The sequence below is a fragment of the Stenella coeruleoalba genome, assembly GCF_951394435.1.
Source record: "Stenella coeruleoalba genome assembly, chromosome: 6".
NCBI classification, from domain to species: Eukaryota; Metazoa; Chordata; class Mammalia; order Artiodactyla; family Delphinidae; genus Stenella; species Stenella coeruleoalba.
The window spans coordinates 15387151-15405571 of record NC_137151.1 but is presented as its reverse complement, the minus strand read 5'-3'; the positions used below and the strand labels follow the sequence as shown (position 1 = coordinate 15405571).

The 18421-nt window shown below is 33.7% G+C and overlaps 1 protein-coding gene across 17 annotated transcripts in view; it reads left to right on the top strand.

Moving 5' to 3' along the window:
• Nucleotides 1-18421, top strand: part of DPP10 (dipeptidyl peptidase like 10) — a 1578941-nt gene that overhangs the window by 1420875 nt on the left and 139645 nt on the right. For all 17 annotated transcript variants that reach the window (XM_079923993.1, XM_079923994.1, XM_079923998.1 and 14 more), the window contains 2 exons: nucleotides 13617-13669; nucleotides 13770-13851. In XM_079923993.1, coding sequence (XP_079780119.1) covers nucleotides 13617-13669; nucleotides 13770-13851 — 135 coding nt within the window. The remainder of the gene's footprint in view (nucleotides 1-13616; nucleotides 13670-13769; nucleotides 13852-18421) is intronic.

Below are 18421 nucleotides of genomic sequence, written 5' to 3'. Positions count from 1 at the left end.
GTGAAGCAACCAGGACCAGAGTGGTGCTCTACTGAGGCTGGGGTGTGCACCAGGGTAGTCGCAGGAAGCCTGCCAGAGTCCTGTACTGTTTCAGTCTGCTTTCTCCCTCCGGTTTTGGGAGTAAGCAGGTGTGCACTTGCTCTTCACGAGTGAAGTCTAGATTTTTTACAGCCCTCCTGCTCATGTCCCCCTCCTCTTCTGTGTCCCCTTGCAGGAGCACAGGTCTCACCCTGATTGCTCCTCTTCCCTTCCTCCCAGACTGTGTGTGGATCCTTCTTACAACCTTGGTGTATAGGAGTCTTTCTGCCAGTCTCCAGTTAGTTTTCAGTGAGAATGGTTCCATAGGTAGATGTATTTTTGATGCGTTCGTGGTGGGAGGTGAGCTCCACATCATCCCACTCCATCATTCTGATCTCTTCCAGCTACCGTAATATTGTAAGAGTTTAAGGAGTCAAAATGTGTCTAAGACTATCTAGATAATTGACTTACCTGAAAACTGTATAATTAAAAAACAATGTATGGACTCCTGGTGCAGTGTTTAAGAATATACCTGCCAATGCAGGGGACATAGGTTCGAGCCCTGGTCGGGAAGATCCCACATGCCACAGGGCAACTAAGTCCGTGCGCCACAGCTACTGAGCCTGCACTCTAGAGCCCGCGAGCCGCAACTACTGAAGCCTGCACACCTAGAGCCCGTGCTCCACAACAAGAGAAGCCACTGCAATGAGAAGCCCACACACCGCAACGAAGAGTAACCCCCGCTCTCCGCAACTAGAGAAAGCCCGCGCACAGCAGCGAAGACCCAATGCAGCCAAAGATAAATAAGTAAATGAAAATAAATTTATAAAAAAAATGTAGTTTACAATGACTAAGTTAATTGGCAATGTGTAATAAAGGCTCTAAATAATTAATCATATAATTATTTTAAGCATGATATCCTAATAATAACAACAACAGCAGCAGCAACAACAATAATAATAATGGTTATTGAATACTTAAGATATACTAAGGACTTCACAACCATTATCTCAGTTAATCTACACAGCAAGCCTACGAGGTAGGTCGCATTATCGTTCTTATTTTCCAGATATGGGACCTAAAGCTCCCCCTGTCCAAAATGCAGCTCACTGGAATTTAAATGTAGTAGGCTGCTGAGCATAAATTCCAATAGCACATCAGTTCCCTTAACCATGTCATTGAGAAAATTATATTTCTTTTGTCCAATTTTTTGTCATCTACTTGTCCAATATCTTCTGATACTTTCTTGAATTCCTCGTGCTATATTCTCATAATCCTAGTCAAACTGTGATTGTTTTCTCACATGTGGGCTCTTACATCTAATCCAGAAGTTCAAAGCCTCAATGAGGAATAATTCTTAAGTTAAGGAACATACAGCACCTTCCTCAATGTTACTTAAAGGGGTCATTTTCCTTACACAGCTCAGTGTGTAATACCTGCTGTCAAGTATTTATTACCCTGAGCCTGGCTGCTTCTTTCTTTGAACCAGGAATGGTATTTGATACCTGCGTACTTCTATCAATAGATTCTGCTCACAATACAGCATTGGGAGGTGATTTTAAAACTTTCTACATTTGCTTATAAGAATAACTTCTTTAATGTAGTCTAAAGCGAACCGGATGATTAATTTCACATTAGGGAAGAACATTGACTCCGAAGCCCTTTTCTCATGTTTTATAATGAAACTTCTACAGCCTCTAGTTTTTCTATTCAATCACCTTGGCTGTAAACAATGGGAATTTTCATAGAGCAGAACAGCATTTCCCAAACCTGCCTGACACAAAGGATGACTGGAGGCACACAGTAAAATGCAGATTTCAAGGTCTCTCCTAGCTGATTTCCTGGAATTCATAATTTTATAAAATTCTTCTAATGATTTTTATGATTCAGAAAATTTAAAGAATATCACAATACATTTTTTTTAAAGGGGAGAAGGGAAGGATAATTTGGATTATTAAGATACTAATTAGTCAAAGTGCAACACTGGGCTTCTAGAATCAAGCAAAAGTGGGCACAGAAGTGAAGAAAACAGACCCACGTAGTTCATTTTTTTACAATTTTCCCTGATCTTCTGATTTTTGGTATAAATCATATGTACTATCTCCCCTTTGCAAGTATTATATACTTACAGCATGTAGCTTTCTAAGAGGGAGAAAAGGTCTGTTCTTGAACCTTAGGCTCCGGTACCTACTCTGCCTGATGGTTTCTGGGTGATCTGTGTGGCATTTTCAAGGCTCAGTTGGTTTGGATGACCTTCAGGGCTAAAGATTTGGCCCCTTCAGGAAGAAAGTTCTGCTCTTAGTAATAATCAGATTGGCATGGGCCACTTGCCAGTCCAGATGAATACACATGAAGTGATTGAGATTGAAAGTCAATTCTTTATATATTTGATTTTCATGACATCAGAAATCTTACAAAGAGAGGGGTCAGAGGGATTTTATGTTGAAAGTCAGTGGAGCATTACCTTTGCTATGTGGGATGACAACTTCTTCAGATATTATTGTCACCATTAGAGTAATTGTTCTGTAAAGTTTTGTCTCAATTTCTGTTTCCTTTGAAAAATAAATATTTCCTATCCGCTTAGAATTCAGGTCATTTTTCATAAGCAGCATATAAAAGCACATTAATTTTTTATGGATGTCTGCGTATATTTTTATCCTAGGGTTAGTTATTCTCAAATATTTTCAACCTACAACCTTTACCTTTAATAAGAGTTCGTCTCCATTAACACCTTCAGTAACTTCCCATCCTTTATTTTTTTTTTAATTTTATTGGAGTAGAGTTGATTTACAGTGTTGTGTTAGTTTCAGGTGTACAGCAAAGTGATTCAGTTATAGATATACATATATTCATTCTTTTTCAGATTCTTTACCCATATAGGTTATTACAGAATATTGAGTAGAGTTCCCTGTGCTATACAGTCGGTCCTTGTTGGTTATCTATTTTATCTATAGTAGCATATATACGTTAATCCCCAGCTCCTAATTTATCTCTCCCCGCCATGTTTCCTCTTTGGCAACCATAAATTTGTTTTTGAAATCTGTGAGTCTGTTTCTGTTTTGTAAATAAGTTCATTTGTATCATTTTTCAAAATTAGATTCCACATATGAGTGCTATCATATGATATTTGTCTTTATCTGACTTACTTCACTTAGTATGATAATCTCTAGGTCCATCCATGTTGTTGCAGATGGCATCATTTCATTCTTTATTTATGGCTGAGTAATATTCCATTGTAGAAATGTACCACATCTTCTTTATCCATTCCTCTGTCAATGCATGTAACTTTTTGGATGGTGGTTTTCTCTGGATATATGCCCAGGAGTGGGATTGCTGGATCATATGGTAGTTTTGTTTTTAGTTTTTTAAGGAACCTCCATACTGTTCTCCATAGTGGCTGTATCAATTTACATTCCCACCAAGAGTATAGGAGGGTGCCCTTTTCTCCACACACTCTCCAGCATTTATTGTTTGTAGACTTTTAATGATGGCCATTCTGACTGGTGTGAGGTGATATCTTGGGGTTTTGATTTGCATTTTTCTGATAATTAGTGATGTTGAACATCTTTTCCTGTGTTTTTTGGCCATCTGTATGTCTTCTTTGGAGAAATGTCTATTTATTTAGATCTTCCACCCATTTATTGATTGGATTGTTTCTTTGACATTGATCTGCATGAGCTGTTTGTATATTTTGGAGATTAAACCCTTGTTGGTCACTTTGTTGGCAAATATTTTCTCCCATTCTGAGCGATGTCTTTTCCTCTTGTTTATGGTTTCCTTTACTGTGCAAAAGCTTTTAAGTTTCATTATGTCCCATTTGTTTATTTTTGTTTTTATTTTCATTACTCTAGGAGAAAGATCCAAAAAGATATTGCTGCGATTTATGTCAAAGAGTCTTCTGCTTATATTTTCCTCTAAGAGTTTTATAGTGTCCGGCCTTACATTTTGGTCTTTGATTCATTTTGAGTTTATTTTTGTGTATGGTGTTAAAGAATGTTGTAATTTCATTCTTTTACATGTAGCTGTCCGGTTTTCCCACCACCACTTATTGAAGAGACTGTCTTTTCTCCATTGTATATTCTTGCCTCTTTTGTCATAGATTAAATGACCATTGGTGCATGGGTTTATTTCTGGGCTTTCTATCCTATAACTTCCCATCCTTTAAAAGAAAATCATCGATTTTTCTTGAAGATGTTTCCATCACTAGGAAACAGGCAAAGTTATGTCACTTACTCAGGTTTGCACAGTAAATGTTGAGCCAAACAAACAATTCACACAGACACTTTAGCACCCAACCCGCAGTCTTCACTACTTCACTACTCTGCATGCTTATGATGATAGAAGACATTAAATGAAAACATTAACAAGTAAATTATGTTCATGACCAATAAAAACATCTTTTAAGAAATGGACTCAAGAGTTTTTTGAAAGTAATAAACAATAAAATTTTTATTTGACAGTAATTAATCCTCCTCTTGATTTAACTAGAATTTAATCAAAAGACTAAACCTGCACTTAAATAGGCAGTATTTAGAGTGTATATATGTCATAAAAAAGATGAAATGAGCTAACCTTCTCGGATGTTAAAATGTATTTTAAAGTTGTATTATAGTGATTCTAGTCAGAAAAAAAGGTCAAAGTTATATAAGGAATTAAGGAGGTACATTAAATAAAAGGATAAATTACAAACCAATTATATTGGAGAACTGCCTGGTTAAAAAACAAAACTGAATTTATACTTCACCTCTTAAACAAAAAATAATTTTAGGTGGATTGAGGAGATCATAGACTTGAGAAGTGCTAGAAAGAATATTGTTTAAAGTTTAAAATGTTGAGTTAGTGAAGCTTCTCTTGGCACCCTTCTAGGGTCTGAAATAGTATATAGCTTTTAGAAATAATCACATAAAGATTTAAAATTTCCCTGTAGAGAACACACACAGGGAAAGAGAAAAAGCAAACTTTAGTTGGGTAAAATATTTATTGCATTAATGAAAATACATTTGCATTTTGTAATATAAAAAGAGCTTTTAGATATCAACAAGGAAAAGATGAACAATGCCATAAAAAAGACATTGATAGATAAGGAAAAAATGAAGAAGTACAGAGCACTAAGAGCTTATGACAAAATATTCAGGCTTAATCATAATTAGTCTGCAAGTCTAAATAATGATGTTTGTTTTCGTTTTTGCCACTCAAACAATCCAAATCAGCACAATGGGTAATGTTATTTTATTGTGGCATTAAAGAAAACATAAGATACTTGTGTAGCACATAGCACTATGAATTGTTTCTAATCTTTCTAGAAAATGATTTGGTAGTATGAAGCAAAATGTAAAATGTGCATATCTTCGGATTTACAGATTTTACTTCTGGGAATGTATCCTAAGGATATGTGTAAATATGCAATGAAAATAATCTCAGTATTTTGCATATGTGAAAAATCTCAACCTAAATAGCTATTAATATGTAAATAATTACATAAATTATCATATATTCTTGAAAATTATATTTTTATAATTTTTGAAAAGAAAATTTGAAAATTTGAAAAAAGAAATTTGAAAATTTGAAAAGAATATTTTCTCTAATATTTTAAAATTATTCAACACAAATGAGTCTTAATTATTTATGGGGGATAGTGTTGCAAAAAGTAACTAATAAATACCATTAATTTTATGGTTGTTTTCCTTTCTTGCTTAATAGTAAGACTTTTATTAAAGAAATTTTAAAATTTCAATTACAATAGATTTGAGTTTTCCTGGTTTTGGTTTGAGTTTGGGGTTAGCCTCATGTGATAACTAAATAATTTCCTTATGGTTTGTCTTATAATCTTTATTAGGAAACAGTTGGATATATCTTGCTTTCTCCATTTTCCTGATGAGTAAAGTAAAATTTTTAAGTAACCTGCTCAAGAAACAGAAGCTAGGACTTGATCCCATTGAAATAAAAAAAGAACCTTTTCATCAAAGTTGCTGGGGAATGAAATGACTACTTTCCTGAGTTACATACTTGGTTCCATCAACAAGGGCCTGCAAATGCCTTCAAATCTTGTTGAATCAATAATTTTAATCCTTGTCTTTCAAGTTATAGTACTCAGTAGAAGCAGTTCGAGATTTTTGTCTCTCACACTCTACTATTGTAATAATATATTTCTTCATTGACATGCTATAGAGAAATTTACTGTAAGGGTAGTTAGATAATGTTTAAATTTATTTCAGTGCAGATTGAAAACCTACTTGCACTACTGTCAGCAGTTAACCCTTAAGTGCTATTCAGGTTATCAAACCAGATATTTTTAATATTGGGACATAGGAAATAGTTTAATGCCAGTTGGTCTGAAAGTAGCTTATCTGCATTAATTAATACAGAGTGGTCTGGTATATGAAAATATTTTATTACAAAGGATGGCACTGTCAATGAGGTTGGTATTTTAGTCAGCAGTATATTACGGTGAAAATTGCATGTTAGATATGAATAATTAAAAAACTGATGCTAGGGAGCTTCTTTGGAATGAAATTTTGTATTATAGACAACATTATGAACTAAATTCTGAGAGCAATTCTAGGAGATTTTTCTATAATGATCAGTTAGTGTATTTAACAGGAAATAGATCAGAAAATGATTTATTCCTCTCACTCAAAGATCTCTTGTATAATACAGTATATTCTTCTCATGCTGGCTGCTTTTACTTTGCAAGTCATTGGGTTATATCCTGGACACGATAATCCTACACAAAATTGAAAAATGATGCCCAGGTAATTTTTGTCATCTGCTTTTAAGACTTGAGTCATTAGCCATCCATTTTCTTAAATAAAATAAATGTTTTAAATGAAGCCATGTTTACCTTATATAATTTCTTATTAGGTTGTTCACTTTCATAGTATGCCAACAGTATCGTATTTCAGCTCAGAGTGAATACACTATGAATACTAAAAACAAAGAAAACAATATCCTATCTTTTCCAAATGGGAAGCCTGCTAGACTCAAATAAAGTAAGAAAAAGTCAAAATCTTACTATATATCCTGTGTGATGATGGCATCATGATGCGTATAGGTTAACAGAATGACTAAATTGGGTTTGTGGCAGATAGTCTGTTTTTTAATTAGCAAATTTATTTTTATTTGTTTTATATAGATTTTGCCAAATTTAGAGCTGAATTAAACGTCTAAACTTTATCTTCTCTAGCATCATTTATATTTAGTCTCACCATCTTGAGTATTTTACTATGTCTGCCACTTACCATAATGGTGATACAGTGAAAGAATCTTACATGGTTCTTCCATGTGGTAACACATTAAAACGATGCTTGCATGTTTGGAATGTGTAAGATCTTGGTTCCAATCATGATTTTACCAATTGTGTATCCTGCATGGACAGTACTTTTTTTTTTTTTTTTTTTTTGTAGACAGGGTCCTTTATTTAACTTCTTAAAGAAGAAAACATATAAAACATTTTTATCCACTTTCAAATTGAGGATCAAGGGGAATGACATCAGTGAAAATGTCAGAGTAGGGAACTCTGGGGTGTGTCCATCCCCAGAAACACTGACATAGATGGTAAAACCTGTCAGTAATGATCTTATCAACATAATGTAAGTTTTTTAAATTAATTTTTATTGGAGTATAGTTGATTTACAATGTTGTGTCAGTTTCTGCTGTACAGCAAAGTAAATCAGTTATACATATACATATATCCACTCTTTTTTAGATTCTTTTCCCATATAGGTCAGTACAGAATATTGAGTAGAGTTCCCTGTGCTATACAGTAGGTTCTTATTAGTTATCTATATTATATATATAGTAGTGTGTATATGTCAATCTTAAAGATTAAAGAAAGTAGACTAAAATGTTGACAAATATTACTTATACCTTAAATTCCCTCCCATATTTATTTTCCCTTTCTACCAATACCTGTTGTTCACAATGTTCACAAAACCCTTTTTAATACAATGTCTTAAAAGGATTTTTGTAGAGCTGCATCTTGTAATTTTGTGAACCATATTTACTACATTAGAGTATCCTACCTGATGGTCTAGTTTTTCACTGCATAATAAAGATAAAAATGTCCAACAACAGAACCACTACTTACTCATCATGAAAGGTATTCCATTATCCTAGAACAAACTTGGCATCATTATACCACTTACTTCCAAGAGAAACAAACAGCCTTTTGTCTACATTGTCTTTTCTCTCACTGCCACTTTTTCATAAATACTATTTATTCAGAGACCTGCTTCCTCATAGTTTAGTTTTCCTAACTGTTTGAGTCAATGGCAAATCCATAATCCTATTTTAAATATCCTCAAGCCATGAAAAAGTATGCTATTTATTCCAATTCGGCAGTTTAACTGCAGAGCAGAAAAGTTCGGCACCCAGAGATTTAAGCGTTTAAATTAAATTAAAGCGTTTAAGCGTTTTAAGCGTAAATTACTAAGGCACCCTGTTCTTTTTTCTTGTAAGTGTAACTCTCCTTGACGTGAATCCCCATAGATGTCTTAGGCAATAAATGATATTCCAAGAAAATGTGAAAAAGCTAAAGGAGAAGGGGATTTACATTTTTAATTTGATATATTAGATCATCTTTCAATGAAATCTCTTAACTGTGATAATCACAATTAATTCATGCCTACTCGTGTCCATAAATCTTTGGGTGGTACCTTTAAAGGTCTTTCAGAAATAAATCTTTTGCAAAGCTGGAGTCATGCTTCCTGTCCCAGCTCCCTGAGAGAGAGAGTATGGAGAGATTAAGTCATAATATGGGTTGTAATCAGACAGACGTAGGCTCAAATTGTGGCTCTGTCTCCTGCTTAAACTTTCAGTGCTTCCAGAGCCTATCCCATGAATTATGAATTACAGTTTCTACTTCCTGAGGTCGATTTAAATGTAAATGATATATATTGAGCACTCAGCAGAGTCCAGTATATAGTAAATACTCAATTCAATAATTATATTAGTTCCTTCAATGCCAAAGTCAACTGTTATCTTCCCTATGATTGCAGGCTTGAAACAGATTACTAATTGCTTCTTGGAAAGCTTATGATTTATAATCTGCAAGTTCTAATTTAACCAAGACCTGCAACTGGAGCCCTTTATACTAATATAATATTTCCTAACTTTGTCACCCCAAATGGGTCAAGAGCTCTTTGGGGGCAGGGGTCATGTTTATTACAGTCTTTGCATTTGGCAAGGTACTTAACTTATAAGCTTGCATATAATTAGTATTCAACACATGTTTATAAACTGACAGATAGACAACATATAGGAGTAAATAAAAATTATCAATTGATACTCTTTTGTATTTTACTCTATTTTAAAAATGAGTTTTATCCCCATAATAATTTTTTTTTGGAATGGTACCTAGTGTAGTGCCTGTGTCAAAAAGATTATTTAACAGACATTTGATAACTGAATGGATGTAGCTAGTTTTCATTTGCAGAACAGGAACACCACCACTGTGGGTAACTTCTATATGTTTCTTGTGTTTAAGTTCTGGCAGGCCTTCCTTCAATATGCCTGTTTTTTTTTTTTTTCTTTCTTCCAGTAACATCTCATGCTATGTCTGTGTTACGTGTACAGGTAGTCTTCGTTTTTTAAAGATTCTGGAATTGCAAACATACCTGTTTTCTAAATTGTATTTGTAACTGCAAGATCCATACTTGCTGCATGTTCTCAGTCATTCACAAACATGTTCAGAACAGCAGAACATCTGCGTTGCCTGATGCACACTTTCCCAGCTGAGATCAAAAAAGGTGATGCAAGGTCTTCTTGTTCCAGCTTTCATACTGTAAATTAGAGTCCTTTTCATGGTCTTTTAGTGCTATTTTTTCAAAAATGTTTGTGCTTTTTGTTGGTGATTTTGCTGTTTAAAGTACTCCCAAGCACAGTGCTGAAGTACTGTCCGGTGTTATTATGTGCAGGAAGGCTGTGATGTGCTTTACAGAGAAAGTACATGTGTTAGGTAAGCTTCATTCAGGCATGAGTTACAATACTGTTGGCCATGAGCTCAGTGCTAATGAATCAACAATATTTAGTGTTAGATACAGTGTCTTCACATAAAAAAAAACATGTGAAAAGATGGTATGTATTGATTGGTCGATGAAAATGTAACCAGAGACCCACAGGAACCTAACCCTATATTTCTCCCAGGAGCTATCATTCAGTATTTGCTAATTCAGTGTTTACGATGACTTATAGAGCAAAACTATAGCAAACAATGATAATTAGTTATACCACTCATGGTGATTAATATTTAGTAATCAGCCTCTTATAGGGTCCTAAAGTAAGGTAGAGGTGGTGGGGATCAGATTGGTTTGCAGGATCTTATGATGCCTTCTGTACATCCCAATACATTTTGGCATCATGAGACTGAATGTCATCTCAAGTCCAGCTTCCAGGAGTAAGCACTGATCACGTTTTTACATAGTATATCTCAATTTTGCCCCACACCCACTACCTTTGCTATAACTATTCACGCTCTGTAACAAGCAGTGGAACATCATTTGCAGAGATGGGATGAATACGTAATTTTTGACTGTGAAGTGTCTTTGTCCCCAAGGATCTCATCAAATGTTCAGTTCGGCGCTCACTATGCAACAGCCAATCATTATAGGAAAAAGACTGTTTCTAACATCAGGGACTCCAATTTTATCCTCTCATCGTAAAACAAGACCTACCTAGCCAATGTAGAAGAGGAACATAGGATAAAAGGAAATGAGGAGTGTTAGAAAAGAATAGAAATGTTATTCAAGGAAGGAAAGAGAGAGATGCAGATTAACACAGACTGAATTTAGCCCAATGTGCTTCAATACAAATGTTCAGTAAAGCTAAGTCTAATTCTACTTGAAAACTCCCCCTTTCAAAATCTCTGCAACACTATGCAAACAAACATAAAGAAATGTCTACCTCTAACCCTGTTGAAAATCTCTCCTATCTTACACTCTTTACATTCTGTGGTGGACATATAATGCAATTTTAATTATGGAAAACTACAAAGTATTTGAGATCTTCTGGGAGTACACACACTCACACACACACACACACACACACACACACACACACACACACACACCAAGGGACAGTGGATTTAGTGGAAAGAGTTCTAAGCTAAGAAAAAAGGGCTAGGTTCTAATTACCTGTAAATGGCAAGCTGCTGGCTTTGTAGCGAACCTATAGTTGAGGCTAAGTCTCTGCAATTTGTTTGCTGTGTGTTTGCAGGTTAGGCAGGATTAACTTTTTTTAATTAAAGTATAGTTGACTTGCAATATTATGTTAGTTTTGGGTATACAACATAGTGATTTAATATTTTTATAGTTTATGCACATACAATATTATTAACTATATTCTCTGTGCTATACATTACGTCCCTGTGACTTATTTTATAACTGGTAGTTTGTACCTCTTAATCCCTTTCACCTGTTTTTTTCATCTCTGACCCTCCTCCCTCTGGCAACCACTAGTTTGTTCTCTGTATCTGTGAGGTTAAATTCTTTATTGTGATCTTCCATCTCAGCATACCAGCTGAGAGAAACAAATGCTGTATTAGGCTAAGAACTACAAAGCAGAAAGTGGATTTATATATCCCTCTCTCTAAATCCCATCATTGGGAGACCATCTAAGTTCTTTGGATTCATACATCGAGAAGAGCCAGCAACCTCTATAATTCTATATTATATAAATATGATAGAGACCAACATTCAATGGTTATATCCATCCAGTTTTGTCTCAGTGGTTATTTTGGCTTGCTTTGACTAAAACAGTAGTGCACAGGAACTCTCAAGATGGATGTGAGCCTAGAATTCAGGTACAGTGTGTTAGGTGATTAACAGATGGGATGAATAGTTTCTTTTTACCCATAACATCATTGACATATTTGTCTGCTTTGAAGACCAAGTGCTCACTTGGCAGTTTGCTTTGGCAGCAGAACTTTCTGAGTTGAAAAAAAATGTTTATAGAGGTGGTCACATTTCTCACCTCTTTGTTAGCTATAGTAGTAAATTCAAGATTTAAAATTTGTAGTCAAATATGGAATTTTATAGAACACAATATGAAAGCCAAAATAGACACCAGGAAAAGTTATTTTCACTCCTATGACTCTATAGTGAAGGCAATCTCAGATTTAATAGTTATTCCAAAAGAAAAGGAGGAATAAAGCTTCATTGTAAAACACAATATTATAACAAATGGGGGAAGGATTGTAATTTCAATGCAAAGAGAGAACACTAGTATTGCTTTACAGAATATGTGGCCAATCATGTTTAATTGAAGCTATTGCAGTGAGAAGTAACAATTTGACTTCTAGGGAGTTTCAATTGACAGTATTATATTTGTGCAACGTACATCCACTAGAGGAATAAAAGAAACTTTTATACTTGTATGCTGAAAAATGGAAGTATCAACATAAGTTCTGTAAATCTTGCAAATAATAACAATATAGCTAGATGGAAAAAAGTTTCTTCACTAGATCCACATAGCTTAGAGAAAAAGAATTTCATTGAAATGTCACATACTTATCATCTCTTTCCCTAACCCGTCTTTTGCAATTTTCCTCATTCTTCTGTATTCTACTATTCCACCATCTTTAATTAGTAAGAACCAAAATATAGGGATATCTTTGCATCATCCACTATGTTCCTTAATGTCACCCCATCATGGATGCTGTGATCCTTGGGAAGATGCCCTTTAAACAGAAACAAGGCTCTTTATAAGATGGCACTAAAGTCTCTTGAAGATACGTACTTGCAACCCACTAGTTAACATATAATTTTCAACTATTTCTATGAAGTGATTGGGGTGTTACCCCATTTTGACTCCACAAACACTTTAAGCTGCAAGAGTTTTTCCCCATCAGAATCATTACTCAACAAATATTGATTGCATGTTGCATGCAAACATGACACCATATAAGGTAATGTGGAGGATGCAAAGGTAATACGCACCTGGACCTGACAACATTTTAGTGGGAAAAAGAAACAGGTACTTAAAATATTTATCTAACTTACGTTACAGTGTGAGAATTGTCCTAAGAGTTGAAAGTAAACTGTGAGACAGATTTCTATTGAAGGCTATGCAGAGGCTATAATGGAAGGAGGGGAAATTTTCACCTGAGTGAGGGTAGGATGTCCTAAAAAAAAGAAAAAAAGAGAGAGAGAGATGCTCAGGTTACTCAGGATATACAGAGGAATTTGTTTAAGGTAATTGAAGTATAGACTAGGTGAAAAGAAGTAGTGGATGTTAAGGGTGGGAAAACGTGTAGGACCCAAAATACCAAAACCCTTGAATATCATTGAAGTGGTTTGAACTTTATTTTATAGGCAGTGAGGAATCACTGAATATTTTAAACAAGTTAGCAAAATATTCAGAATCATACTAAATATAGAGTGTGGATTGAATAAGGAATGAGATTGATGGTAGAAAGAAGGATTAGGAGGTTATTACAGTAAGGCTCAGAAAGGGTAATAAACTCCAGAACTAGAATATTTCACATTTTGAATTCTCTCTAAAACCAATTTTAGATTTCCTGGATTTTATCAAAAACATATATACCCATTAAGATGGAGGCTTTATTCCAAACTAGGGTCTATAATGCTTCTTTTTTTTTTCAGATTTTTCATTATTCGTATACTGCTTCATATGTGATTTACAATATACACACTAGGTAAGTTCTTTGATTTTCTGGTTTCCATGAGCAACTGTCCAACTGAATTGTTGATGTAGGTGTTAATTTGTTCATGTAAAAATATTTACCTTTTTTCAAGGGAAGTTTGGGAGTTAAATCCTCCAGAAGTAGAGGACTCCATCTTGCAGTACGCGGCCTGGGGCGTCCAAGGGCAGCAGCTGGTAAGCACAGGCATTGGTATGCACTGAGTACTGTCAGCCAGGGCCCTATGGAAAATGCTTACAGAAGCCACTCGTAAAAATTGTCCTATTATACTGGATGATTTTAATTTACCTTAATATCTTTTATCTAGTATTTTAATTTAAGAATATATCAAATAGTACCAGTATAATGTTATCAACTAATTAAAAAGAAAAGTTTATAATGTGTGATTAAACTGCTAGTTAATAATAAAACCCAGAAGAGATCCAAGAATACTAAGGCCTCGTTCTGTAAAATTTCTGTTACATAATGTTTTATTTATTCTTAAAGCACTGTTCATGGCAAAAATGTAAGATGGAAGTCTACACTTGACAATGTTCTCTTAAGACATTTTTCTCATATATTTTGGAATTATCACAAACTCAAAAAGAGAGTGATTGATGTATAAAAGCAGTTTGAGCTTCACAATATTCTTGAGTCTCATGGGTGCCTGGATATAAACTTTAAGGGAAAATTGCTCAGGAAGTGGTATTGCTTGCTTGTATGGCTTGAGCATGCTCAAAAGTACTACACATGGCCAAACTGATTTCTAAATTGTTTGTGTGTTTATATGCTTACTAGCAACAATGTGAGAATCTCCTTTGTTCCATATCCTCACGAACACCTAGTTTTTCCAGACTATTATTTGTTAATAATGACATTATTGCTTCTTCCATTCCAATTTTTCTTTCTAATTTATTAAATTCTTCTTGCACTAGCTACCCTATGAATGTGCCTAGTTATGGTGAGGTAGTTTCTTTTTTTGTGGGAAGATTTTTAAAAATGTATTCTATTATGATTGTAACAGTAAGGTTTAGATTTATTTTTGAATAAGTTTTGGTAATTTATGCATTTCTAAAAGTCCATTTCACCTAAATTTTCAAATTTTTAGCATAATATTTTTATAACTTCTTAGTGTTCTTTTAATCTTAGCATGTGTTGCTGTATTTTTTCTTGTTTCCTAATATTATTTATAAGTATTTTATTTTCATCATCAACTTTGGTTGATATTTATAAATTTCACATTTGTCTTCTCAAAAAGCCAAATTTTAAATTTATTTGATCCTTTCTAGTATAACGTTAGTGTCCTCTTTTTCTGTTCCAATAAAACATGGAAGACTATAGAATTTTCTTTAAATGGTGCTTAATCTTCATCCAACAATTTGATAGTAATTCTTTTAATAGTATTTAGTTAGAATATTTTTAAAAATTTATTGCATATTCTTATTTCAGGTGTGTTATTTTGATGTTTGTTTTTAAATTTACAAAAATGTGAAATTGGTTTTGAAGCTAATTTGTAAAGTTCAAAAACAGATCTTTGTAATAGTCACTTAGAAAATGATGACCTAATGGCTTAATGTAAACTTTAATAAATGTTTTCCCTGCGATAGGTACAGTGTTTTATATGTGCCTATTGGGTCTATCTTAATACATAATTATGTTTTACATAATACATAAATTAAAGTTAAATAAGTTAAAGTACATAAGACTTTAACTCCTTAGTAGTGATGGTGGATATATGGTCTTTTTCTTTAGTGTTCTGTAGGTTTTACATTATATAATTTGAACTATGCTTTTAAGAATGAGGGGGGTTAAATGTATTTTAAATACGTCTTTTAGTAAATTGAAATTCTTCATATTCTTATCAATATGTTCATCTTATTTGCCTTTAATAATTCTGATCAACCAACCCTAACCCTAACCTTTAACAGAAGTTAGAATCCTCTAGTTTTGTTTGTTTGCTTGTATTTACTTAGAATTGCTGCTTCAGTAACAGCTGAGTGGGTTGAGGTATGTTTTTTAATTTCCCATGACCATCATTTCATTACGATAATTTAGGAAATATAAATATTTTCCTTAAAAAAGTGCATATTATTAGTTTTATTCCATTTTTTAAATCTAAGAAATACTTTCTTAAGCTAATTGGCGAAACAGATATTTCACATCACAGTAAGGCTGTGGAATAATGTACTATAACTAAACAATGCATCTTTTCATTAAAAAACTTCTGGACCCTGAAATATTCTGGACGTGAATATACCTGAGATAGAGTCTCGGCCAGTGGTTGGTTATGTGACTTTGGCCAAATCATTTTTCCTCTCGGCACCTCATTTTCATCAGTAGTAAAATGAAAGCATTTGACTGCTTTTTGACCTCCCTCATATTACATTCTATATAATTCTAAATATTATAGTCTATATTTAACTGGAATTATTTAAACCTTAAAGATTTACCAATAATATTGAGAGAAACATATACAAAGTTGCCAGACATTAGACCCGAAGCTTCTTGAACATCTTTATGGTTACATTTTATAAAGAAATCCTGTATAACACAGTGTATTCACTGCCTTATCCACACTAAATGGTTGAATAATTGATTAAATTATTATGAAGAAAACAAGCCAGTAATTTAAAATGAAAAAATATTGCAATGGTTCAAATACCGTAGATTATAGACAGTATATTTGCATTTATCCTGTGTCTATTTTAGACATGTAAAACAATGTGTTTAATATACCTATGTAGGGCTGTCTCTAGATCCATTCCATTATGATATTCCTGAAGAGTGGCGGCAGAAGCTGCCTAAGATATGCTAGATATGAAGATGCAGGTCTGATTCAGAGAAGTCAAGGATCAGTGTATTGATGGACAGTAGTGAGTGGGCACCAGGAAGTGGGCAGGCGCTGTAGTCCTACTGCTTCACTCTGCTGCTGTCAACAAGAGAGCTGGTCCATTAGGCCAGAGGGAAATTCTAAACACACAAAATGTTAGAACACAGAAACCCAAAATAACTTCATGTTCCTGTCACTGGAGAGTCCTTAGGAAATATGTATTAAACTTTGATTAGTTTTAAATGATTCTTTTTCTCCAAGCCTGAGAGCAACCTACACCTGTGCCAAAATAAGTTTTATACCCTAAAGGAAGTAGTATTAGTTGTATGCATTTTCTTTAATGATTCCTATTTGTTATTGATTCCTTATTCTTTAATATATTTGAGAAAATCATAAGAATACTAAAAATTTACAAAAATCATAGATCCTCTCATGGGGGTCATTTTGCAGGTGATTGAATCCTCATCCATTACTTACTAGCTGTTGATTTTGAGACAATTACTTAATCTCTACATGCCTTAGTTTTCTTATCTTTAAAATGGTGACAATAACAGTGCTTTACTAATAATGCTATTCTGTTATTTAATGTATAAATACAAAGCATTTTGAAAAGTATCTAGCATGTAGTATTTTAGAGGTGTTAATTTTTACTGTTTTAAAAAGATTAAAAACAATGTGTCACTTGAATTTTAACTTCTTCAGGAATTTTGGTGTTACTAGTTTTTTTGAGAAATAAGCCTAAGTTCTTTGTCATGGCATTTTCCAAAGTCATTTGGGAAAATTTGGGGATAAGTTCTATTCTTGTTGAGGTTATTTTTTGTGCAAGTAAACATAAATTCAATATAATTAAAGGGTGTATCTCTGCAAATGGCTAACGGTCCATTTCATGTGAATATGACAGGCTTTGTCACTATTTGAAGCCATCAGCAAAAGTCAGCGATATGATTATACCAGAGATGAGCCACTGCAGTACTTTAGTTTTGCATTAAATTAATCAGAGTCCTGTAGTGTTTATAAACTAAGAACAATTGATTTTTTCATCCTTAATTCTCACTCCCTAATTTTATTTGCTGTAAAATAAATCCTTGGCTTATAGAGAAGAAAGGTAAGAGATTGGGCATAATTTATAGATAAAGAGGGTCTGAGTTAGAATTCAAAGGATGGAGAGTTTTTTAGTAACAATAGGTGTAGGGGAAAACAGTTTGGTTGTGGCCAACTTTGTGGGAAAAAAACCTGACACAATACAGCATGTATTATTTAGAGAAGGCAGTGAGTAGACCACTTCAGCTGTAGCAAATGTTTTATAAAAAGAAATGATGGATACTGAAGCAGGAAGAATTATGTTAGTCATTCAGTTGAAAAGAATTCTGGTTTAAGAGGGCGTAGCCTTTTTCTTTCCAAAATAACTTCATCTTATAAAAGTTAAAATCACTCATTGTAGAACATTTGAAAAGTCATATAATTATATGAATTCATGTAAATTCATATATAAAAGTTAAATACACCTTATCTATAATTTTACCATAAGAATTGAAAGCTTCTAAAAGTCAGATGAAGTCTGAGCATAAGAAGGAAAAAACATTTCACTGATTAAAATACACTCTCTAGAATCAGAAAAAACTCAATTCAAGTTCAGATTCTGTTTTTTGTTTTGTAACTTATGGAAGGTTGAAAGCTTTAAGCTTAAACTTGCTCATTTTAAAAATGAAAGAAAATCATAACTACTCCCAGTTTTGCTTGAGGTTTAAATGAGATAGGTAATGTGCACAAGTTAAGATTTTCCAGTAAACAGTATTAATAGTGTATATAGCTATATATGTATATGTGTATTCAGAGAGAGAGAGATTGAGAACCTGCCTCAAACAACTATGGGCGCAGTCTGGCTGGCTGGAAACTCTGATAAGATTGAATATCACAGTCTTGAGCTGCAGTCCTGA